Source organism: Somniosus microcephalus, unplaced genomic scaffold, assembly GCF_052327205.1.
Source record: "Somniosus microcephalus isolate GS21.2 unplaced genomic scaffold, FLI_Smic_1.0 unresolved_chr3, whole genome shotgun sequence".
In the NCBI taxonomy this organism is placed as follows: Eukaryota; Metazoa; Chordata; class Chondrichthyes; order Squaliformes; family Somniosidae; genus Somniosus; species Somniosus microcephalus.
Window position 1 is genome coordinate 17,787,655 of NW_028225181.1, and position 25,263 is coordinate 17,812,917.

General features: G+C 43.7%; 1 protein-coding gene across 1 annotated transcript; it reads right to left on the bottom strand.

Annotated features, from left to right (window-relative positions):
• Positions 1-756: 756 nt before the first annotated feature.
• LOC147091254 (putative G protein-coupled receptor 139) lies at positions 757-24,214 on the bottom strand. Its single transcript, XM_085976493.1, has 2 exons — positions 24,145-24,214; positions 757-1,643 (listed from the first exon to the last, which is right to left on the bottom strand). Exons 1-2 carry the CDS (start codon positions 24,212-24,214, stop codon positions 757-759), a joined length of 957 nt encoding a protein of 318 aa, XP_085832619.1.
• Between the last annotated feature and the right edge of the window lie 1,049 nt (positions 24,215-25,263).

The window sequence follows — 25,263 nt, forward strand, 5'->3', positions numbered from 1 at the left end:
AGACTGGGCGATACGTTTCCAGATTGCCGCGAGCAACCATGAATTTAAGATTATTTAAATTTAGGTTTTGGTGCCAGCAGTTGCCCTAACTACAGAAATAAAATGGTTAACTTGGCTCTTTCAGCTGTCGCAGCATCAGCGACATCGCCCACAGACGTGCACTGCCGCCAGGGGGCGCGAATACTGTCCGGTCTCAATATTTAATAAAGTTTTTTGAGGAGAAGCAGGCTGGTTACTGGGGGAGTGACGCTGAGTGGTGGTGAAGGATTTTCAGGCCTAGTTAGGCAGCACATCCGCCGCTGAAATTAATTTAGCCGAGAAGGGACAATCTGGGGTTTTCCCGTTGTTAGAAAGTTACATTTATGTTGTGTTAGTTACAGATGGTTCAGGAGTTGATGTGTGACGGTTCTCTTCTGATGGGAACAGTTGCTCGAATGATACACGATGCTGCATCACCCTTCCAGCTGGCCCTAAATCCACCCAATCAATCATCCCCTGTAACATTAATAATCATCTGGGCATGTTCAGTCAGCGTTTATTTTAATTTTCACAGTTAATAACAGGAAAATATTTAATATTATAATCATACCTGTGATGATACATTACACAGTTTGTTAAGGAGAATATATTAGAGTAACCATCGATTTGCAACTTTGCTTAAAATGTTGTACCAATAACGATTGGTGCATTAAAAACGTTTTGATCTTTGTTGCAATGGCCGATAAACATTGTGTGGATAGACATCAGCTATTTCTATTATTTAAATAATTTTGCAATTAAATGCACTGGATAGTTTACCCCATTCTTTAGCTCCCCTCTGAATTTATCCTGGGTCAGCACATAAATAAATGTGTTTGTGCAGCAATTGAGAACCTGAAGCATGAATCCCACCGATTCAATATCATTATCATAATCATAATGAAAGACGGTTGTACGGAGAGATAGAGAATAAACAACAATGGTCGTCCATAACAAAATAAAACTGCCCGATATACTGAACAGCAAAACGATGGATTTCCTTCGGTTCTCCATCTCTGGATCCTTGTGATTCTCTCCATTGCTGAAGCCCCGGAGTCTCCTGCGGACTCGACTGGACAGTAAAATGTGTCTAGCGGTGAGAACATTGAGCAACAAAATCAGAACGAATGGGACACAAGGGATTAAAGTAAGATTAAAGACATCAAACGCTGCCCACGCGGGTGCAGTAAAAAAGGTCGATTTCCAGACACAACCCCGGGGTACGTTCTCCATTATATATTCAGGGTCAAATACAAAGTACCAGGGAATGTTTATTAAACAACCCAGCGCACTCACCACCCCGATAACAACAGACGCCGTTTTCTCGGTGCAATATTTTGTTTTGAGCTTCGGACAACAAATTGCCACAAATCGATCGAAGGTGAAAACCACTGTGAACCAGACAGAGGCCGCCGTGGCTGCGCAAACCAGGACTATATTCAGAATGCACATGGGGGTAATCGTCAAGAAGGAAACTGGGAAATAAATTTCAACAATGCACCTTAATATTACATTCGAACAAACAACCAGAAGATCAGCCGTTGCCATGGCCACCAGGTAGCGAGTGATACACTTGGAGAGACCGCACTTTCCTCGGGACAGGATCACAATCGCCACCAAGTTAACTGCAAGAGATACAAAGATCAGTGAGATTTGTTTCCACTCAGAGTCACTGTAAAACCATCGTTATTACAGTCATTTTGAGTGAAATTTCAGGTTGTTATTGCACTGATTAATGGGAACTCATTCATGCTCTGTTGCTTCCAAACTGCTCTATCGCTGAACTCGCATCTTTCTCCAATTTCGCTCCTAGCTCCCCTCATGCCCTCTCCGTGCTCAGCTTTTATAGGAGACCCACCTACTGGTCGCTCGATCCTATTTCCACCAATCTGCTGACACCCAACTTCACTTCCTGGCCCCCATGCTAGCTGATATTGTTAATGGTTCTCTCTCCTCACATACTGTCCCCTCCACTTCAAAACCACAGTCATGCGCACCTGCTCAAAAAAAACCCTTGAAGCCTGTGTCCTTGCCAACTACTGCCCTATCTCCAACTTCCCTTTCCTTACCACGCCCTTGTTCGTGCTGCCTCCTCCCAATTCCATGCCCATCTTTCACAGAATTCCATTTTGGAGCCCGTCATACCAGCTATCGCCGCCTGCCCCGGTACTAAATCACCCTTACCAAAGTCAGAATTTGTATTCTATGTGACTGTGAATGTGTCTGTGGTAAGCTATTCCTCCTCTTCCTTTTCGACCTGTCTGCTGCCTTTGTCTGGACAATGCACCTCCAACGCCTCTCCAGCCTTTACCAGCTCGGTGGGACTGCACACACCTGGCTCTATTTTGATCTATATAATCGTAGCCTGCAACGGCTTCTGTGCTCGCCCCCACACTGTTACCTCTGGTCCCCTCATATTATCATCTACATGGTTCTCATCAGCGATATCATCCGGAAACACAACGTCTGGATCAAAGCCATGCCGAGGACACCCAGCTCCATCCGACTACTGCCTCTCCCAACATGTCCCTTGTCCCTAATTTGTCACACCGCTTGTCGGATTGGATGAGGAAAAATTTCCTACCACCTATTATTGGGAAGACCGAAGTCATTGTATGTGTCCCCGCTATAAACTCCATTCCCCGCCAACGACTGCATCCCCCCTGGCAAATTTTTGAGGCTGGACCAGACCTTGCGCAACATTGGCATCGTGATTGAACCCGATTTGAGCTTCGGCCACATATCTGCTCCATCACAAAGACTGCTTCCTTCCACCTCCGTAACATCACCCGACTCAGCCACTTTCTCAGCTCAACTGCTGCTGAACCACTCATATATGCTGCGGTGGCCTCTAGGATTGATTACTCCAAATCTCTCCTTGCAACACTATCATTTTCCAACAGCCTTAAGCTTGAGCTCATCCAAGACTCGTCTGCCCGTATTCGAACTCGCACAAATTCCCATTCACCCAGCAATCCCCTGAGCTCAAGGATATACAATTGCTCCCGGTTCATCAAAGTCTATATTTTAATATTCTCATTCTTGTTTTCAAATCTCACATGGCCTCGCCCCTCCCTATCTCTGTAACGTCTTCCATCCCTACAATCCACTAAGGTCTCTGCTCTCCTCCAATTCTGGCTCTTGGGAATCCTGGATTTCAATCGATCCACCATTGGCGACCGTGCCTTCCACTAGCAAAGCAATATGGACTGGGCGTGGTGAGTGTGCAATAGGGACTGGGCAGGCTGAAGGTTCATTGGAAGTGGGTGGGGCGAAGTTGCAAAGGAGACCGAGCCGGGTGAAGGTGCAACAGGGACTGGGCAGAGTAAATGTTCAACGTAAGTGGGCTGGGTGAATGTCCAATCGAAGTTGCGCAGTGGAGCTGCAATGGAGAAGGGGCTAGATGAAGCTGCAGTGGAAACTGAGTGATGTGAAGGTGCAATATGGTTTGGGTAGGGTGAATGTTCAATGGACGTGGGCGGGGTGGAGGTGCAATGGGGAAGGGGCTAGGTGAACGTGCAGTGGGGAACGGGTTAGGTAAAGGTGTAATGGGGATCTGGTGTGTGAACCTTCAGCCTGTACAGTCCCTATTGCACCTTCACGCCACCCGGTCACCTTTGCACCTCACACAAGCCGTTCCCCATTGCACCTTCACCCTGCCCACTTCCAGTGAAACTTCAGACTGTCTACTCCCTATTGCACCTTAGAGTCATAGAGTTGTACAGCACAGAAAAAGGCCCTTCAGCCCATCGTGTCCGCAACGGTCATCAAGCCCTGTCTAATCTAATCCTATTTTCCAGCACTTGGTCCGTAGCCTTGTATGCTATGGCATTTCAAGTGCTCATCCAAATGCTTCTTGACTTTTGTGAGGGTTCCTACCTCTACCATCCTTTCAGGCAGTGAGTTCCAGATTCCAACCACCCCCTGGGTGAAAAAATTCTCCCTCAAATTCCCTCCTAACCTCAAACCTTGAATCTATGCCCCCTTGTTATTGACCCATCTACTAAGGGAAATGTTCCTTTCTGTCTACCCTATCTATGCCCCGCATAATTTTGTACACCTCAATCAGGTCCCCCCTCAGCCTTCTCTGCTCCAAGGAAAACAACCCTATCCTGTCTAGTCTTTCTTCATAGCTGAAGCGCTCCAGCCCAGGTAACATCCTGGTGAATCTCCTCTGCCCCCTCTGCAAAGCAATCACATCCCTCCTATAGTGTGGCGACGAGAACTGCACACAGTACTCCAGCTGTGGCCTCACCAGCGTTTTGTACAGCTCCTTCATAGCCTCCCTGCTCTTATATTCTATGCCTCGGCTAATGAAGGCAAGTATCCCATATGCCTTTTTAACCACCTTATCCACCTGTTCTGCTGCCTTCAGGGATCTATATACAGGCACACCAAGGTCACCCTGATCCTCTGACATTCCTAGGGTCCTACCATTCATTGTGTATACCCTTACCTTGTTAGTCCCTCCAAAATGCATCGCCTCACAATTTTCAGGGTTACATTCCATTTGCCACTGTTCCGCCCATCTGTCCAACCCATTTATATCGTCCTGCAGACTGAGGCTACCCTACTCTCTTTTTACTTCCCCACCAATTTTCGTGTCATCTGCGAACTTACTGACCATACCTTTTAAATTCACATCCAAATCATTAATGTAGACCACAAACAGCAAGGGTCCCAGCACCGATCCCTGCAGTATCCCACTGGACACAGGCATCCAGGCACAAAAACAACATTCGACCATCACCCTCTGCCTTCTGCCACTAAGCCAGTTTTGAATCCGATGTGCCAATGCACCCTGGATCCAATCGGCTCTTAACTTCTTGACCAGTCTGCTATTCGGGACTTTATCGAAAGCCTTACTGAAACCCATGTATACCACATCCACTGCACTACCCTCATCCACACACCTAGTCACCCCTCGAAAAATTGAATCAAATTGGTCAGACATGATCATCCCTTGACAAAGCCATACTGCCTATCCCTGATTAATACTTGCCTCTCCAAGTGGAGACTAATTCTGTCCCTCAGAATTTTTTCCAATAATTTCCCTACCGCTGATGTTAGGCTCACTGGCCTGTAAGTCCCTGGTTTATCCCTACTACTCTTCTTGAATGATGGCACTAAGTTATCTGTTCTCCAGTCCTCTGGCACATCACCTGTGGCCAGAGAGGTTCTGAAAATTTGTGTCAGAGCCACTGCTATCTCCTCCTTAGCCTCACACAGCAGCCTGGGATACATCTCATCCCGGCCAGGGGATTTATCCATTATTAAGCCTGCAAAAACCACTAGTACCTCCTCCCTCTCAATGCGAATATTTTCAAGGATATCACAGACCCCCTGCCCGATTTCTATGTCTACATCGTCCTTCTCCATAGTGAACACGGAAGGACAAAAATTCATTTAAAACCCCACCAGCATCTTCTGATTCCACACACAGATTGCCATTTTGGTCCCGAATGGGCCCTACTCTTTCCCTAGTTATCCTCTTGCCCTTAATATACTTATAAAACACATTAGGAGTCTCCTTGATTCTGTTCGCCAGTGTTATTTCAAGGCCCCTCCTCGCTCTCCTAATTTCTTTTTTAATTATCCCCCTGCACTTTTTATACTCCTCTCGGGCTTCCTCTGTCTTTAGTTCCTTGTATCTGCCAAATGACACCATTGTTTTCCTAATCCATTCTCGTATATCCCGTGACATCCAAGGTTCCCTGGGCTTGTTGTTCCCACCCTTGACCTTTACAGGAACATGTTACCATTGTACTCTCTCAATTTCCTTTCTCAAAGACTCCCATTGCTCCGATGAGGATTTTCCTACAGGTAGCTTATCCTGGTCTACTTTTGCCAGATCCTGCCGTATCATATTAAAATCGGCCTTCCCCCAATTTAGAACCTTTATTTCCAGTCCATCTCTCTGCTTTTCCATGACTACCTTAAATCTCACCGAATTATGGTCACTGTCACCAAAGTGCTCACCTATTAACACATCTACCACTTGCCCGGCCACATTCCCTAGAATTAGATCCAGTACCGCCCCCTCTCTTGTAGGACTTTCTACATGCTGGCTCAAAAAGCTCTCCTGGATGCACTTTAAGAATTCTGCACCCTCTAAGCCTTTCACACTCTGACTATCCTATTTAATATTGGGGAAGTTGTAATCCCCCCTATTAGTTCCCTGTTCTTTGCACACTTCTCTGTGATTTGCCTACATATCTGTTCCTCTATCTCCCCCTGACTGTTTGGGGGCCTATAGTACACTCCCAGCAAAGTGCTTGCCCCCTTTTTGTTTTTAAGTTCTACCCCTATGGCCTCTTTAGAGGAACCTGTTAATATATCATCCCTCTTTACAGCAGTAATTGAATCCTTAATTAATATTGCCACACCCCCTCCTCTTTTACTCGCCTAAAGATTCTACACCCCAGAATATTGATCTGCCAGACTCGCCCCTCCCTCAACCATTTCTCCGTGATAGCAACAATATCATACTCCCATGTGTTCATCAACATCTTCAGTTCATCCACCTTATTCGCAAGATTCCATGAATTGAAATAAATGCCATCCAGCCGTGCCCTACTCCATTGTGCCGTTACATATTTGCTCTGCCTTCCAAGTTTACTTGTTTTTCCCTCTATATTTGGCTGTACATTATCCCCTATTACAACTCCACTCTGTATCCCATCCCTCTGCCAAGTTAGTTTAAACCCTCCCCAACAGTGCTGGCAACCCTCCCCACAAGGATATTTGTCCCGTTCTGGTTCAGGTGCAACCCGTCCGACTTGTACAAGTCGCACCTTCCCCAGAAGCAGATCGACTGATCCAGGAAACTAAAACCCTCCCTCCGGCACCAACTCTTTAACCACGCATTCATCTGCTCTATCCTGCTATTCATATACTCACTAGTACGTGGCACCGGGAGTAATCCAGAGATTACAACCTATGAGGTCCTGCTCTTTAATCTGCTACCTAGCTCCCTAAAATCTTGCTGCAGAACCTCATCCCTCTTCCTACCCATGTCGTTGGTCCCAATATGAACCACGACCTCTGACTGTTCACCCTCCCCCTTCAGAATGCCCTGCAGCCGTTCAGTGACATCCTTGACCCTAGCAGCAGGGAGGCAACAAACCATCCTGGAGTCACGGCTACGGCCACAGAAACGCCTATCTGTTACCCTTAAGATAGAATCCCCTACCACTATTGCTCTCCCACTCTTCATCCTCCCGTCCTGAGCAGCAGAAGAACCCCAGTGCTGGGAAGTTGGCTGCTGCTGCCTTCCCCTGGTAAGTCATCCCCCTTAACAGTATCCAAATCGGTATAGCTGTTTGAGTGGGGGATGGCCACAGGGGTCCTCTGCACTACCTGCCTGCTTCTAATGCTCCGCCTGATGGTCACCCATTTTCCTTCTGCCTGTGCAGACCTTACCTGCGCTGTGCCCAACTCACTAAATGTTTTATCCATGAACCCCTCAGCATCGCGAATGCTCCAAAACTCATCCATCTGCAGCTGCAGCGCCTCAATGCGGTCTGCTAGTAGCTGCAGCTGGATACATTTCCAGCACACATGGTCATCAGGGACACCGGCAGCATCCCTGAATTCCCACATAGCTCAGGTGGAGCATAACACAGGGCTGGGCTGTCCTGACATGATTACCCTTTAATTAATTGTAATTAAATTAAACAAATGAATCCCACCAATTTCACTACAGTTAAGTGATATAATTAAATGTGAATGTAAAAGGTATGATCAGTAAGTTCGCAGATGACACGAAATTGGTGGGCTGGTAAAAAGCGAGGAGGGTAGCCTCAGTCTGCAGGACTATATAGATGTGTTGGTCAGATGGGCGGATCATTGGCAAATGGAATTTAACCCTGAAAAGTGCGAGGTGATGCAATTTGGAGGGGCTAACAATGCAAGGGAGTACACAATGAATGGTAGGACCCTAGAAAAGACAGAGGATCAGAGGGACATTGGTGTGCATGTACATATATCCCCGAAGGCAGCAGAACAGGTGGATTAGGTGGTTAAAAAGGCATATGGGATACTTGCATTCATTAGCCAAGGCATAGAATATAAGAGTAGGGAGGTTATGATGGAGCTGTACAAAACGCTGCTTAGGCCACAGCTGGAATATTGTGTGCAGTTCTGGTCGCCACACTATAGGAGGGATGTGATTGCTTTGGAGAGGGTGCAGATGAGATTCACCAGGATGGTACCTGGGCTGGAGCGCTTCAGCTATGAAGGAAGACTGGACAGGCTGGGGTTGTTTTCCTTGGAGCAGAGAGGCAGAGGGGGGACCTGGTTGAGCTGTACAAAATTATGAGGGGCAGCGATAGGGCAGATAGAAAGGATCGTTTTCCCTTAGTAGCGGGGTTAGTAACAAGGGGGCATAGATTCAAGGTAAGGGGAAGGAGGTTTAGAGGGGATCTAAGGAAGAACTTTTTCACCCAGAGGGTGGTTGGAATCTGGAACTCACTGCCTGAAAGTGTGGTAGAGGCAGGAGCCCTCACAACATTCAAAAATCATTTGGATGAGCACTTGAAATGCCATAGCATAGAAGGCTACGGACCAAATACTGGAAAATTGGATTAGATTAGACAGGGCTTGATGGCCGGTGCAGACACGATGGGCCGAAGGGCCTCTTTCTGTGCTGTATAACTCTACGACTCTATGTGGGTGGGGTGAAGCTGCAATGGGGAGCAGGCTGGGTGAAGATGCAATGGGGAACGGTCTGAATGAAGGAGCAATGGTGACTGAGCAGAGTGATGGTGAAATTGGGACTGCGGGGTGAGGGTCAATTGCCAATACAAAGTGACCCCGGCTGAATAAAGAGAAAAACAAAACTTAAAACTAAAGTAAAAGGTATACCTTGGGGAACAGTACAAAGACAATAAAGGAGAGGAAGGCAAATGCCAATAAGATGTTAGGAAACATGTCAATATACAATTAGGAAATCAACGACGAATTACAAAATTACATTTTCAATCAATATAAAAATAAATAGTTAAGTATTCTATAAGCACAGGAAATATGAAAATAGGGATATGACCGCAAAGGAATGCACAAGTTAAAATCTAAAATAAAAGCAGAGAAGTGAAATAAATATTGAACAGTTCTTTTACCTCAGATTTTACCAGGGCCACAAACATGGTGGGCGTGAAATTAGCCGAGGAATTCAAAATGGAAAACCAAGCCTTCTAAGATAGACGGGAGCGAGATCTTTGATTAGAAGTGCATGTAACAAGGGCAATTCGGTTATCATGGGATCTTTAATCTAAATATGGACTGGACAAATCAAATACCACTAATGGTGTGAAGGACGAGTTCTTGGAATGCAAGTGAGATGGTTTCCTCGATCAGTATGTCATAGAATCATAGAGTCATAGAGTTATACAGCACAGAAAGAGGCCCTATGTGGAGGAACCAACCAGGGAACAGACTCTCCTGGATCTGGTACTGTGTAATGAGAAAGGGCTAATCAATACTTTGGTTGTAAAGCGTCCTTTAGGAACAAGTGACCATAATATGATTGAATTTTATATTACATTTGAGAGTGATGTAGTCCAAACTGAAACTAAGGTCTTCAGTCTCAACAAAGGAAACTACAAGAGAATGAGGGACAAGTTGGCCATGGTAGATTGGGAGACACATTAAAATGTATGAAGGTGGAAATACAATCGCTAACATTCAAGGAAATAATGCATAATTTGAAAAAATATCATATATTTCTCTGGGGCATAAAAACCCAAAAGGAAAAGTGAACCAACCATGGCTAACAAAATAAAATGTACTGGTATTAAGTCAAAGGAGGAAGCTTAAAAAGTTGCCAGAAAAAGCGGTCAGCCTGAGAAAAGGGATTTTTTAGAAAATTGCAAGGGAGGACCAACATTTGATAAAGAAAAGGAAACTGTAATATGAGCAGAAACTAGCGAAAAATATAAAACCGGATTGTAAAAGCTGCTCTAGGTAAGTAAAAAGGAAAAGTCTCGCAAAAGTAAATGTAGGTCATTTACAGTCAGAGACTGGAGAATTTATAATGGGGAATGATGAAATGGCAGAGAAATTAATTAAATACTTTGTTTCTCTCTTCACGAAGGAAGACACAACAAATCTCCCAGAAATACGAGAAAACGAAAGCTGTGGCGAGAATGAGGATCTTAAAGAAATTATTATTAGTAAAATAAACAGTAGTAGCAAAATTAATGGGAATAAATTTCGATAAATCTCAGGGATCGGATGACCTACATCCCATGGTTTTGAAAGAGCTGGCCATTGGGATAGTGGACGCATAGGTTGTCATCTTCCAAAATTCTATAGATTCAGGAATTGTTCCTGCAGATTGGGGGATAGCAAATGTATCCCCTCTATTTAAAAAAAGGAAGGCGAGAGAATAAGGGAACTACAGACCTGTTAGCCTCATATCAATCGTTGGGAAAATGCTGGAATATATTATGTAGAATGCAATAACTGGGCACTTAGAATCGAATAGTAAGATTGGGCAGAGTCAACATGGATCTATGAAAGGGAAATCCTGTTTAACAAACCTATTGGAGTTCTTTTAGAATGGAACTAGTGCCGTAGGCAAAGGAGAACCGGTAGATATGGTTCATTTGGATTTTCAGAAGGCCTTCGATAAGGTCCCACACAAGAGGTTGGTGCACAAAATTAGGGCACATGGAATTGGGGGAATATACTAGCATGGATTGAGAATTGGTTAACAGACAGAAAAAAAAGAGTAAGGATAAAAGTATCTTTTTCAGGATGTCAGGCTGTGACTAGAGGGGTACCGCAAGGATGGTGCTTGGGTCCCAGCTATTCACAGTCTATATCAATGATTTGGATGAGGGGCCTCAATGTCACAGTTCCAAATTTTGCCGCTGTCACAAAGCTAGGTGGCAGTGGCCGTTAGAAAGAGGATGTAAAGAGGCTTCAAGGGGCTCTGGATAGGCTCAGTGAGAGGGCGAGAACATGGCAGATGGATTCTAATGTGGATAAATGTGAAGGTAGAAAAATCAGACAGGCAGAGTATTTCCTAAATGGTAAAAGATTGGAGAATGCAGATGCTCAAAGGGACTTGGCTATCCTTGTACATGAGTCACTAAAATGAATGTGCAGCTGCAGCAAGCCATTAGGAATTCAAATGGTATGCTGGCCTTCATTATAAGAGGATTTCAGTACAGGAGTAAAGACGTCTTACTCCAATTACATAGGGCCTTAGTGAGACCAAACCTGGAGTATTGTGTACAATTTTGGTCTCCTTACCTAAGGAAGGATATAATTGCCATAGTGTGAATGCATCGAAGGTTCACGAGATTGATTCCTGGGATGGCAGGACTGTCGTATGAGAAGAGATTGAGTAAACTAGGCCTGTATTCGCTTGAGTTTAGAAGAATGAGTGGGCAGCACATTGAAGCATACAAATTGATTTCAGGGCTTGATAGGTGGATTCTGGGAGAATGTTCCCCTTGGCTGGGGAGTCTAGGACCAGGGGCCACAGCTTCAGGCTACAGGGTAGGCCATTCAGGACTGAAACGAGAAGACTTTTCTTCACACAGAGTGTGGAGAATCTTTGGAATTCTCTACCCCAGAGGAAAGTGAAGGCTCAGTCAATGGGCATATTCAAAACAGAAGTCGATAAATTTCTCACTAGTAAGGCCATCAAGGGATATGGCGATAAGGCCGGTGAATGGAAGTGAGGCAGAAGATCAGCCATGATGTCATTGAATGGTGGAGCAGGCTCGAGGGGCCGAATATCTATCCCTGCTCCTATTTCTTATGTTTCATGATAAACTAAACATATGTATAGAGAATAAAACCCCGTGTCTGGAAGGACTATTTCTACTCATAGTCAAAGTTAAGGAAGAGATAGCAGAAGCACTGTATATGAATATATGTATACTTTCTTAGAACTTTCATCCAGTGTGCCTAACAACGTTGGGAGGAAAGGTCTTGTAATCTTCGCTTAAAAATAAGAAAAGATATTTCTCTTGAAACCGAAAACGTAATAAAGACTAGTCAGCACGGATTTCAAATGGGAAGGTCCTACTTTACCAACCTTACTGCGTTATTTGAAAAACTAGCAGAGAGAGTAAATAAGGCTAAGTTAGTGACTATATTATACATAGACGTTTAAAAGAGCTTTCACCGCCATAGTAGACTCGTGACTAAGATCCGAGCCTGTAGACTCAGTGGAAAAGTGGCTGAATGGATAGTAAACTGGCTGCTCAATAGAAACGAGAGTAGAAATTAAAGGTAGTTGCTCAGACTGGGGGAATGTGGGAAGTGGTGTTCCACAGGGGCCACTATTGGTTAAAATTTATAGTAGAGGGTTGGACTTGGGAATCAGAAGTATAATATCAACATTTGCGGATGACACCAAATTATGGGGTATAGTTAACACTGAGGATGTCTGCGACAAAATTCAAGAAGATATTAACAACATTGAGTCATGGAGAGTAAATGATAAATGATTTTCAATAAATATAATGTGAGGTTGTGTATTTTGATAGGTGGAATAAGCAGGGCACCTGAGCCTTGGAAAATAACAGTCCTAATGGTGGGAGAAGAAAAGGAATTTAGGGATACAAATTCACAAGAAGATGAAAGAAGCCATTAAACGTGCAGTCAAAGCTCCGGAGTTAATTTCTAGAGGAATGGAAAGCAATAACAGAGGAGATTTGTTAAGCTTATACAGAACCTTGGAGACAATTATGATCTGCTCATTACAATAAGTATATAGAAGCACTGGAGAAAATGCAAAAGATATTAGAAAGTGAAACTCGTTACCATTCAATAAGACCATGACTGATCCGATCTTGGCCTCAAATCCATTTCCCTGCCCGCTCCCCATAATCCTTGATTCCCCTATATTTCTAAAAAGTATCTATCTCCAACTTGAATATATTCAATGACCCAGCCTCCACAGCTGTCTGAGGTAAAGAATTCCAAAGATTCACAACCCGCTGAGAGAAGACATTACTCCTCATCTCCATTTTAAATGGGCGACCACTTGTTTTGAAACAATTCCCCCCTTGTTCTAGATTACCCCAGGCGTGGAAACATTCTCTCTGCATCTGTCAACCCCCATTAGAATAATCGCCCAGAAATTCGGTTCGGGGGCTTCCTGCGGGTGCAAGCCTCCGACCTGCACTTACCTAGCATGCCGGCCATTGTGCTGTGGCCCCGCGTGGTATTCCAATCCAGGTCCTCCTCCAACTGCCAGCACACTGTGCTTGTGTATCCCAGGGGCGCAGTTAGTTTGATGCGTCCCCTGCGATCACGTGGGCCATGGAGAGCCAATGGGAGCAGTGAATGCTTCATTCATAAGATTGACAGGAAGAGCTGTCCAACCTATAAACACTATAAGCCCCAAAACATCACTAAAACTTCAAATAACTTTTATTAAAAAATGACATTTTAAAAATTACTATAAATTACATGAAATAACTATTGTAAACAATAAATTTATTTTATGAAATAAATAATTACATTTTATACGGGGCTAAAAATAAACATACCTTTCTTTAAAGTATATAAAAATAATAAACCTGTGGAATAAATGCTTTAATTTCAATTAATTCACCACTTACCTTTTTAAAAGCAGGCCTTGCGACTGCGTTTTACATGTCTAATTTCTAGAGACTTACCTTCTCGGAGAAATCTGGAAGAAAAATGTAAGTTCAATGCGCACGCGCTGCCTCTCCCGTGCACGCGTTCCACCTCTTAACCCCTTCTTTCTGGGGCAGGGAAGTGCTGGTTTCCCACGCATGCGCAGCGCACGCACGAAACCGGCTCTTCCGTTGGACCTACGGGTGAGTACCACGTGCGTACTCACCTGTGGAGACCCGATTTTCTGGGCCATTATATATTTCAATAAGGTAATTTCTCTATATTCTAAACTCCAATGAGTAATGGCCCAACCGGCACAATAGTTCTTCATAAGACAACCTCCGAGGGGAATGGGAATGACTGAATTGCTCTACAGAGAATGGGCACGCACTCGATGGGCCGACTGGCCTCCTTTTGTGCCTTTGTGACTCTATGACTCTATGTCATGGAGTGTTAGCGGCACTTTGCATAGATGCATGTAAGTGGCAGCTAGATAAATATAGGAGGCAAAAATGAATAGAATGATATGTTAGTGGTGTGTGATGAGGAAATGCGGGAGATGGCTTGTGTGGAACATAAATCTGTTGGGCGGAATGGCCTGTTCCTTTGCTGTAAAATTGGAAGTTATTCTATTCTATGTAAGGGGGAACTTGTGGGGTGTAGGTACAATGGAAACAGGGCAGGAGGAAGGTGCCTGGCTTATGGGCAGGTGAAATTGCAATGGGGACTCGGCGTGGTGATGGTGCAATGCGTACTCTGCCTGGCGAAGGAGAATGGGGACCGGAAGGTGTAAAGCTGCAATGGGGACGTGGCGGGAAGAAGGAACAATTCGATCACCGGATGGGACAGAAATAAAGGTTCTAAATTGGGGGAAGGCCGATTTTAATAGGATAAGGCAGGATCTGGCCAAAATGGACTGGGATTAGCTACTTGTAGGAAAATCCGCATCGGAGCAATGGGAGGCTTTCAGAAGGGAGATTGAGATCATACAATGGCAACATGTTCCCGTAAAGGTCAAGCGTGGTTCCAAAAAACACAGGGAACCTTGGATGTCAGGGGATATACGAGAATGGATTAGGAAAAAAAGGAGGGCTTTTGGCAGATACAAAAGGCTAAGGACGGAGGAAGCCCTAGAGGAGTACAAAAAGTGCAGGGGGATACTTAAAAAAGAAATTAGGAGATCAAGGAGGGGCCATGAAATAACACTGGCGAGCAAAAGAAAGGAAAATCCTAAGATGTTTTATAAGTATATTAAGGGTAAGAGGATAACTAGGGAAAAATAGGGCCCATTAGGGACAAAAGTGGCAATCTGTGTGTGGAGCCAGAAGATGTAGGAGGGGTTCTAAATGAATTTTTGCATCTGTTTTCACTATGGAGAAGGACGATGTAGACATAGAAATAGGGCGGGGGGTGCTGTGATATGCTCGAACTTATTAACATCGAGAGGGAGGAGGTATTGGCGGTTTTAGCAGGCCTAAAAATGGATAAATCCCCAGGCCCGGACAAAATGTATCCCAGGCTGCTGTGTGAGGCAAAGGAAGAGATTGCGGGGGCTCTAACACATATATTCAGAACCTCTCTGGCCACAGGGGATGTGCCAGAGGACTGGAGAACCGCTAATGTAGTACCATTATTCAAGAAGGGGAGTAGGGAAAAACCGAGGAACTACAGGCCAGCGAGCCTAACATCAGTGGTAGGAAAATTATTGGAAAAAATTCTGAGGGACAAAATTAGTCTCCACTTGGAGAGGCAAGGATTAATCAGGAATAGTCAACATGGCTTTGTCAAGGGAAGATCATGTCTGACTAATCTGATTGAATTTTTTGAGGGGGTGACTAGGTGTGTGGACGAGGGTAACGCAGTGGATGAGGTATACATGGATTTCAGTAAGGCCTTCGATAAAGTCGCACACAGGAGACTGGTCAAGAAGGTAAGAGCCCATGGAATCCAGGGTGCCTTGGCACATTGGATACAAAACTGGCTTAGTGGCAGAAGGCAGAGTGTGATGGTCGAAGGTTGTTTTTGTGACTGGAAGCCTGTGGCCAGTGGGGTACCACAGGGATCGGTGCTGGGTCCCTCGCTGTTTGTGGTCTACATTAATGACTTGGATATGAATGTAAAAGGTATGATCAGTAAGTTCGCGGATCATACAAAAAATTGGTAGGGTGGTAAATAGCGAGGAGGGTAGTCTCAGTCTGCAGGACGATATAGATGTGTTGGTCAGATGGGCGGAACAGTGGCAAATTGAATTTAACCCGGAAAAGTGCGAGGTGATGCACTTTGGTGGGACTAACAAGGCAAGGGAATACACAATGAATGGTAAGACCCTAGGCAAGATGGAGGGTCAGAGGGATCTGGGTGTGCAAGTACACAGACCCCTGAAAGGCGGCGGAACAGGTGGATAATGTGGCAAAAAGGCATATGGGATACTTGCCTTCATTAGCCGAGGCATAGAATATAAGAGCAAGGAGGTTATGATGGAGCTGTATAAAACACTGGTTAGGCCACAGCTGGAATACTGTGTGCAGTTCTGGTCGCCACACTACAGGAAGGATGTGATCGCGTTAGAGAGGGTGCAGAGGAGATTCACCAGGATGTTACCAGAGCTGGAACGCTTCAGCTATGAAGAGAGACTGGGCAGATTGGGTTTGTTTTGCTTGGAGCAGAGGAGGCTGAGAGGGGACATGATTGAGGTGTACAAAATTATGAGGGGCATAGATAGGATGGATGCTGAGGAGCTTTTTCCCTTAGTAGAAGGGTCAATAACTAGGGGGCATAGATTCAAGGTAAAGGGCGGGAGGTTTAGAGGGGATTTGAGAAAGAACTTTTTCACCCAGAGGGTGGTTGGAATCTGGAACTCACTGCCCAGAAGGGTTGTGGAGGCAGGAACCCTCACAACATTTAAGAAGCATTTGGATGAGCACTTGAAATGCCATAGCATACAAGGCTACGGACCAAATGCTGGAATATGGGATTAGATTAGACAGGGCATGATGGCCGGTGCGGACACGATGGGCTGAAGGGCCTCTATCCGTGCTGTATAACTCTATGACCTGATTCCTCCAATTTAAAATCGGGCTTGCTGAATGGTAGAGAAGTGAGAAATAAGTAATGGGTTGTTGAAAGTGCTGAATCATGGCGATATAGTTAGAGGTGGACCCAATAAGAGCTAGGATGCAGCAAGAGTACAGGAATAGCGATCTTTGGAGGAAAGCCAGGAGCAGATATTGTGCAAAAAACGCATGCACCAGATACGAGGATAGTCGTGTTTTCATATATAGAAGCCGAGAAACCTTTTACATTCACCTGTGGGGAGAATCTGAATATGGTGCTGGGGATAGACTCCGCACTGCTGTCTGTCTGATATCAAATATGTTGCTGATGTTGACCACAGAGACTTAACTTAGCAACGTTTTAAAAACTGTGGTTTATAGTTTTTAAGGTCTCTGTAGTGTAGCGGGGACAGTTTGTAAACCAGGGCCCTTAATTTTATCACCTAAATGTAGTGAAATTGCTGGGATTCACTTAATTTTAATTAATTAGTTAAAGGGTAAGTCAAGGCAGGACAGCGCAGCCCCGTAGTGTGCTCCCCTGCTCCAAGTGGGAAATCAGGGAAGCTTCCTGCGTTCCTGACGACCATGTGTGCGGTAAGTGTGGCCTGCTGCAGCTACTGACAGACCGCATTGCGGCAACGGAGCTGCGGATGGATTCATTTTGGAACATTCGCGATGCTGAGGACGTCGTGCATATCACATTTCGCGAGTTCGTCACACCGCAGGTAAAGGGTTTACGGGCAGGAAGGGAATGGGTGACCAGCAGACAGAGTAAGAGGCGCAGGCAGGTAGAGCAGGAATCCCCTGTGGCCATCCCCCTGTCCAACAGATATACCACCCTGAATACTGTTGGTGGGGAGCAGCAGCCAACTTCCTGGCACCATGGGTGGCTCTACCGCACAGGCTGGGAGGAAAAAGAGTACAAGAGCTATAGTCATAGAGTCATAGAGTAATACAGCACGGATAGAGGCCCTTCAGCCCATCGTGTCCGCGCCGGCCATCAAGCCCTGTCTAATCTAATCCCATATTCCAGCATTTGGCCCGTAGCCTTGTATGCTATGGCATTTCAAGTGCACATCCAAATGCTTCTTAAATGTTGTGAGGGTTTCTGCCTCCACAACCCTTTCAGGCAGTGAGTTCCAGACTCCAACCACCCTCTGGGTGAAAAAGTTCTTTCTCAAATCCCCTCTAAACCTCCCGCCCTTTACCTTGAATCTATGCCCCCTAGTTATTGACCCCTCTACTAAGGGAAAAAGCTCCTCAGCATCCATCCTATCTATGCCCCTCATAATTTTGTACACCTCAATCATGTCCCCCCTCAGCCTCCTCAGTCCCCTATAGTGATAGGGGATTCAATTGTAAGGGGAATAGATAGGCGTTTTTGCGGCCGCAATCGAGACTCCAGGATGGTGTGTTGCCTCCCTGGTGCAAGGGTGAACGACGTCGCAGAGTGGCTGCAGAACACCTTGGAGGGGGAGGGCGAACAGCCAGTTGTTGTGGTGCACATAGGCACCAACGATACAGGTAAAAAACAGAATGAGGTCCTAAAAGCAGAATATAGGGAGCTAGGAGGTAAATTAAAAAATATGACCTCAAAGGTAGTAATCTCAGGATTGCTACCAGCGCCACGTTCTAGTCAGAGTAGAAATAGGAGGATATTTCAAATGAATACGTGGCTAGAGGAATGGTGCAAGGAGGAGGGATTCAAATTCCTTGGACATTGGAACCGGTTCTGGGAGAGGTGGGACCAGTACAAACGGGACGGTTTGCACCTGGGCAGGGCAGGGACCGATGTCCTAGGGGGAGTGTTTGCTAGTGCTGTTGGGGAGGGTTTAAACTAAAGTGGCAGGGGGTTGGGAACCTGAGCAGGGAGACAGAGGAAAGGGAAACAAAGAAAAAAGCAAAAGACAGGAAGGAGAAAAACAAAATTAGAAGGCAAAGAACTCAACGGTTTAAATCAAACATGGTCAAAGTAAATAATAATTCATATAGGTCTGAGAGCGTTAAAAAGCAAGCCTGAAGGCTTTGTGTCTTAATGCAAGGAGCATTCGGAACAAGGTGGATGAATTAGCTGCACAAATAGAGGTAAACAAATATGATTTGTTTGGGATTACAGAATCATGGCTCTAGTGTGGCCAAGGCTGGGAACTCAACATCCAGGGGTATTCAATATTTAGGAAGGATAGGCAAAAAAGAAAGGGAGTTGGGGTAGCATTGCTGGTTAAAGAGGGGATTAACACAATTGAAAGGAAGGATATTAACTCTGATGATGCGGAATCTGTATGGGTAGAACTGAGAAATATCAAGGGGCAGAAAACGTCAGTGGGAGTGGTATACAGACCTTCAAACAGTAATACGGAAGTTGGGGATAGCATTAAACGGGAAATTAGAGATGCGTGCAATAAGGGCACAACAGTCATCATGGGTGACTTTAATTTACATATAGATTGGGCTAACCAAATTAGTAACAATAATGTGGAGGAGGAATTCCTAGAATGTTTACGGGATGGTTTTCTGGTGCAATATGTCGAGGAACCAACCATAGATCAGGCCATCTTAGACTGGGTATTATGTAATGAGAGAAGATTAATAAGCAATCTTGTTGTACAAGGCCCCTTGGGTCAGAGCTATCATAATATGATAGAATTCTTCATTAGGATGGAGAGTGATGTAGTTGACTCGGAGACTAGGGTCCTGAATTTAAATAAAGGAAACTACGATGGTATGAGGCGCGAATTGGGTAGGATTGATTGGGGAATGTCACTCAAAGGGTTGACGGTGGATAGGCAATTGCAAACATGCAAAGACCGCATAGATGAACTACAGAAGTTGTTCATCCCAGTTTGGGATAAGAATAAAACAAAAAGGTTGAATCAACCTTGGCTAACAAGGGAAATTAGGGATAGCATAAGATCCAAGGAGAGGGCATATTGATTGGCCAGTAAAAGGGGTAACCCTGAGGATTGGGAGAAGTTTAGGATTCAACAAAGGAGGACAAAGGGATTAATTAAGGGGAAAATAGAATATGAAAGTAAGCTCGTAGGGAACATAAAAACTGACTGTAAGAGCTTTTATAGATATGTGAAGAGAAAAAGATTAGTGAAATCAAGTGTAGGTCCCCTGCAGTCAGAAGCAGGGGAAGTTACAATGGGGAACAAAGAAATGGCAGACCAATTAAATGCATATTTTGGTTCTGCTTTCACAAAGGAGGACACAAATAACCTCCCAGAGATGTTGGAGAACATAGGGTCTGATGAGAGGGAGGAACTGAAAGAAATCAGTATTTGCAGGAAAATTGTGTTCGGGAAATTGACGGGATTGAAGGCCGATAAATCCCCACGGCCTCATAATCTACAGTCTAGTGTACATAAGGAAGTGGCCCTAGCAATAGTAGGTGCATTGGTGATCACCTTCCAAAATTCGCTGGAATCTGGAACTGTATCCATGGATTGGACGTTAGCTAATGTTACCCTACTATTCAAAAAGGGTGGTAGAGAAAAAGTGGGGAATTACAGACCGGTAAACCTGACATTGGTAGTGGGAAAAATGCTAGAGTCCATTATAAAGGATGTAATACCTGAGCACTTGGAAAACAGTGACAGGATCGGACAAAGTCAACATGGATTTACAAAAGGTAAATCGTGCTTGACTAATCTACTGGAATTTTTTGAGGATGTAATTGGGAAAATAGATAAGGGAGAACCAGTGGATGTCGTGCATTTGGACTTTTAAAGACTTTCAAGAAGGTCCCGCATAAGAGAGTAGCGTCTAAAGTTAAGGCACATGGGATTGGGGGCAAGGTATTGACTTGGATAGAGAACTGGTTGGCGGACAGAAAGCAGACAGTAGGAATTAACGGGTCTTTTTGCGAGTGGCAGGCAGTGACTAGTGGGGTACCGCAGGGATCGGTGCTTGGACCCCAGCTATTCACAATATACATTAAAGATCTAGATAAGGGAACAAGATATAATATCTCCAAGTTTGCAGACGACAGAAAACTGGGTGGCCGAGTGTGCTTCGAGGAGGATACCGAGAAACTCCAGGATGCTTTGGACATTTTGGGTGATTGGGCAGAAGCGTGGCAGATGCAATATAACGTGGATAAATGCGAGGTTATCCACTTTGGTGTCAAAAACAGAAAGGCAGTCTATTATCTGAATGGCAATAGATAGGGAGAAGGGGAAGTGCAACGAGACCTGGGTGTCCTTGTGCACCAGTCGCTGAAGGTAAGCATGCAGGTGCAGCAGACGGTGAAGAAGTCAAATGGTATGTTGGCTTTCATAGCAAAAGGTTTTCAGTACAAGAGCAAGGATGTCCTGCTACAGTTGTACAGGGCCTTGGTGAGACCGCACCTTGAGTACACTGTGCAGTTTTGGTCGCCTTATCTGAGGAAGGATGTTCTTGCCATGGAAGGAGTTCAGCGAAGATTGACAAGCCTGATCCCTGGGATGGCAGGAATGACGTATGATGAGAGATTTGGTCGAGTGGGCTTATACTCGCTGGAGTTTAGAAGAATGAGAGGGGATCTCATCGAAACTTATAACATTCTGAGAGGCTGGACAAACTAGATGCAGGTAGAATGTTCCTGATGGTTGAAGAGTCCAGAACCAGGGGTCATAGTCTAAGGATAAGGGGTAAGCCATTAATGACAGAGATGAGGAAGAATTTCTTCACCCAGAGATTGGTGAACCTGTGGAATTCTCTACCACAGAAGGCGGTTGAGGCCAAGTATTTAAATATATTCAAGAAGGAGTTAGATATATTTATTAGAGCTAAAGGTATCAAGGGATATGGGGAGAAGGCAGGTACGGGGTACTGAGTTTGGATGATCAGCCATGATCTCATCGAATGGCAGAGCAGGCTCGAGGGGCCGAATGGCCTACTCCTGCTCCTATCTTCTATGTAACTGTGGATAATACACTCGATAATTCGAAGCAGGATTCCTTCCGTCCCCCCAGACTACCCCATCAGACCGAATTAAAATGATAGCAAAATATTGCGGATGCTGGAAATCCGAAATAACAACAGAAACCTCATCATCCCATCAGGCACTTTACAGCCTTCCAGACTCAATATCGAGTTCAACATTTTCAGATCATAACCTCGGCCCCTATTACATTTTTATATATTTTTCATCCACACCTTTGGTTGTGCCTTTTCCCTTTTTTCCTCTCCCACATGGCAGCTGCCTCTCATTCAGCCAGCGCATTTCACACTTCATCTCGAGCCGTCTTTTGTCTCTTCACTTGTCCTATTACCACCTCGTCTCGTCCTGAATACCTCCTAATGTCTCTTCACTTCCCTTTTGTTCTCTCATCCCCTCCTCCATTTCCCAGCCACCAAACTGCCCTTTTAATCTGTCTCATTTCGAGCATTTATTTCTCAGTTCTGATGAAGGGTATCGACCTGAAACGTTGAATCTATTTCTCTCTCCACGGATGTTGCCTGGCCTGCTGAGTTTTTCCAGCATTTTCTGCTGTTAGACCGAAAGAAAAATTGAGTTTGATTTAAAGTGGGATTAAATTAGTAAAATGAGAAGTAATATTATGTGAATGAGAAGCAGATACATCGACAGAACTTTCATTGGTTCTGCAATTTCTAGAAATTCATTCAAATGGATTTTATATATATTTAGCCCGTAAATTATAAAATAATTATCGAATGAATTATCCAGCTCATTCAACACTGAAGGAATCAAAGAAATGTCCTGGAAAACATCAATTCAAATATCAACAGAATTAACTATTGAAATATACAAAGAATTATCCAAACGACTATCAACGGATTCATCAAAATAATTATTTATTGAATTATCCACCGAATTCAGCACTGAATTATCAACAAAAATCCCGACTCAATTATGCACTCAATTGTCTAGTGAAGGCAATATAGATATATGGAAAGAAAAATCTACTAATTTATCTACCGAATTGAACAATCCAAATATTTTTCCACTCAATTATTTGTCGAATTAAGCACTGAAATATCCAAAAAATAACCACTCAATTTTCGATAGAATTAAACACTGAAATATCCAAATAATTATCCTCTCAAGTATCTATCGAATTAAACACTGAAATACCCAAATAATTAAGCACACAATTATCCTTCGAAAAAACACAGAAATATCTAAAGATTTACCAGCTCAATTATCCATCGAATTAAAAACTGAACATTCCAAATAGTTACCCTCTCAATTATCCATCGAATTAAACACTGGAATATCCAAAGAATTATCTTCTCAGTTATGCATCGAATTAAACAATGAAATTTCCAAAGAATTATCCACACAATTATCCATGGAATTAAACACTGAAATATACAAATAATTGTCATTTCAATTATCTATAGAATTCAGCTCTGAAATATCCAATGTATTATCCACACAACTATCTAGCAAATGACGCATTATATTATACAAAGAAGTAAGCACTCGATTATCCACTGAATTATCAACCGAATTAAATGCTGCAATATCCACCGAATTATTTTCTGAATTACCCACAGTTCTTTCCAAATGCAACCTATTTTTGAGCTCCTATTGATTTGTAGTGTGGTAAATATATCAGATTCAGCAGACACACGTTTCAGTTTACTGGGCTTTACTCTTGTAATGGGCCTACTTTGATTAACCCTATTGCTGTTAAAGAAGGTTTACAATTAAATGTATAATTTAATGATACTTTTGTGATCAGCAAACCCACTTTCTAAAGTGGCAATTTATGTTTCACAGTGAAGGAAGGGTAGTTGACTAGATGTAAAATCAAACCGTACACTTCCCAAGGTAATTCAGTTATACATTAAAGAACGTTTTAAAGTAAAAAACATATCAGAAAATATAGGACAAAATTGGACTGAACTGAATAGTGAGATCCGCGGATTTGCTCAAGGTAAATATATGAATGAATATTGCTTCAATAGATAAATAAACACATTCACTGAAATTCCTTTAACATTTACAACTTGTTGTGCTGGAAAACATTCCTGAAGTGTTTGCAGCATAACAGTCAAAAGAAATATCACTGAAATAGAAATAATGTTATTGGGTAGTGCATCCCTTCTTTCCTATACTGTAACACCTCTGAGCATCAATAAATACATTCTTTATTGTTTAAAGTAACTTTTGGAGAAAACAAGCATAGCAGCATCATTCAGTTCTTTTTAGTTATTAAAGTGTTGCAGATTTAAGCCAGACGACCCTATTTCTCAATGTTTTAGTGTCCATTTATCCGGAATCCAGATTGCATGCCATTCTTTTTAGAAGAAGCACGGTATCATCACTGGAGACTACAGTGTGAAGGAAGACACCACATTAATTAAGCAGGGAACATTCGGGTTAATCTGACACCAAACCTCACACAACTGTGCTACCCAGAGAATAATAAAAGCACATTTTGCCAGACACGCAGCACGAGAAGCTTTAAAGTTAAGAGATTTTATCAGATTCATGTCTTTCTTCAACACTCACCAGGAACACCAACAGCTGCGAGAATAGGGTAGTAAATGGCGCTTATCTTCTGAAGTATCAGGACTTCCATTTAGTGTGAGAAGTGATGAATCCTGCAGTGATGGACACAGCAGGCCCCGTGGAAAGTGTGATGTGATACATTGAAAGCAGCCTTTATTTATACAGCAGGGAAATCTCCAGTGTACAGTTCTGTCCCCGGGCAACTGATGTTAGTTACAGTCATTTGAACAAACAGGTTGCGTCATCCACTTTACTCCCAGGTTAATACTGTTATGGGAATAAAAATATCTAAGTGACACGTCAAATATTGGAATAATGTCTTTCATCAAATGGATAACAAACAGGCATAATGGTAGAATCCATCTGGTAAATGTTACAGGCGTTATACCAGGTTGGCAAAGTACTGAGTGGGGTTGCTATTGACCGGTGCTGAGATAGCTTTCATTGCAAATTTACCTCAATAAGAAAACCTATGAAACTCGTTGTAAATTTGTCAGTCTTGCAGATATTTTCGGGAGTTTTAGTTGGCGGAGATCACAGCTCAGAAACAACAAAACGTTTTGGGCAAACGTTTCGGGAGGGACAATAATGGTCGGTGTGATTATATGCTGAAGCTCATTACATACTACACATCGTACGGTGAATGGGACGTCAATATACTATTTGAATAGTGTTTGTAGAGCTGAGGATAATGCAGAAATACCCTTTGGATTCTAATTAGATTGCATACTCAACAAGGATTACCAGGGCAAAACAGCAATCAAAAAATCAATACCATATTCAACTACAGATCCAACGCAATAGAGTACAAGTCAGTGAAATTAATTATGTTATTGTGTGGAGCTCGGCTCAGTCCGAAGCTTAAGAAATCTGTCCACCTTTATTCACCGAGACACAAGGGATATATTAAAATACTTGAGGCAGTGCAGGGTACAGCCACAAGGGTGATCCCCAATGTGAAAGCCCTGGTTAATGAGGAAATAATGGAGGAATCTGGAATTACCAACTTCGATAAGACATGACTAGGCTGATAGGGAGATAATTGATGGTATGGAAAACGTAAATTAATAATAAATGTGTAATCGAAATTGGAAGAGTTGGACAAGGGAATCGTAAACC

Excerpts from the sequence above, each read along its gene's own strand:
- LOC147091254 (XM_085976493.1), bottom strand. The coding sequence starts at position 24,214 with ATGGAAGTCCTGATACTTCAGAAGATAAGCGCCATTTACTACCCTATT. Across the intron at positions 1,644-24,144 it reads CGCAGCTGTTGGTGTTCCTG|TTAACTTGGTGGCGATTGTG; the intron begins GTGAGTGTTGAA and ends TATCTCTTGCAG.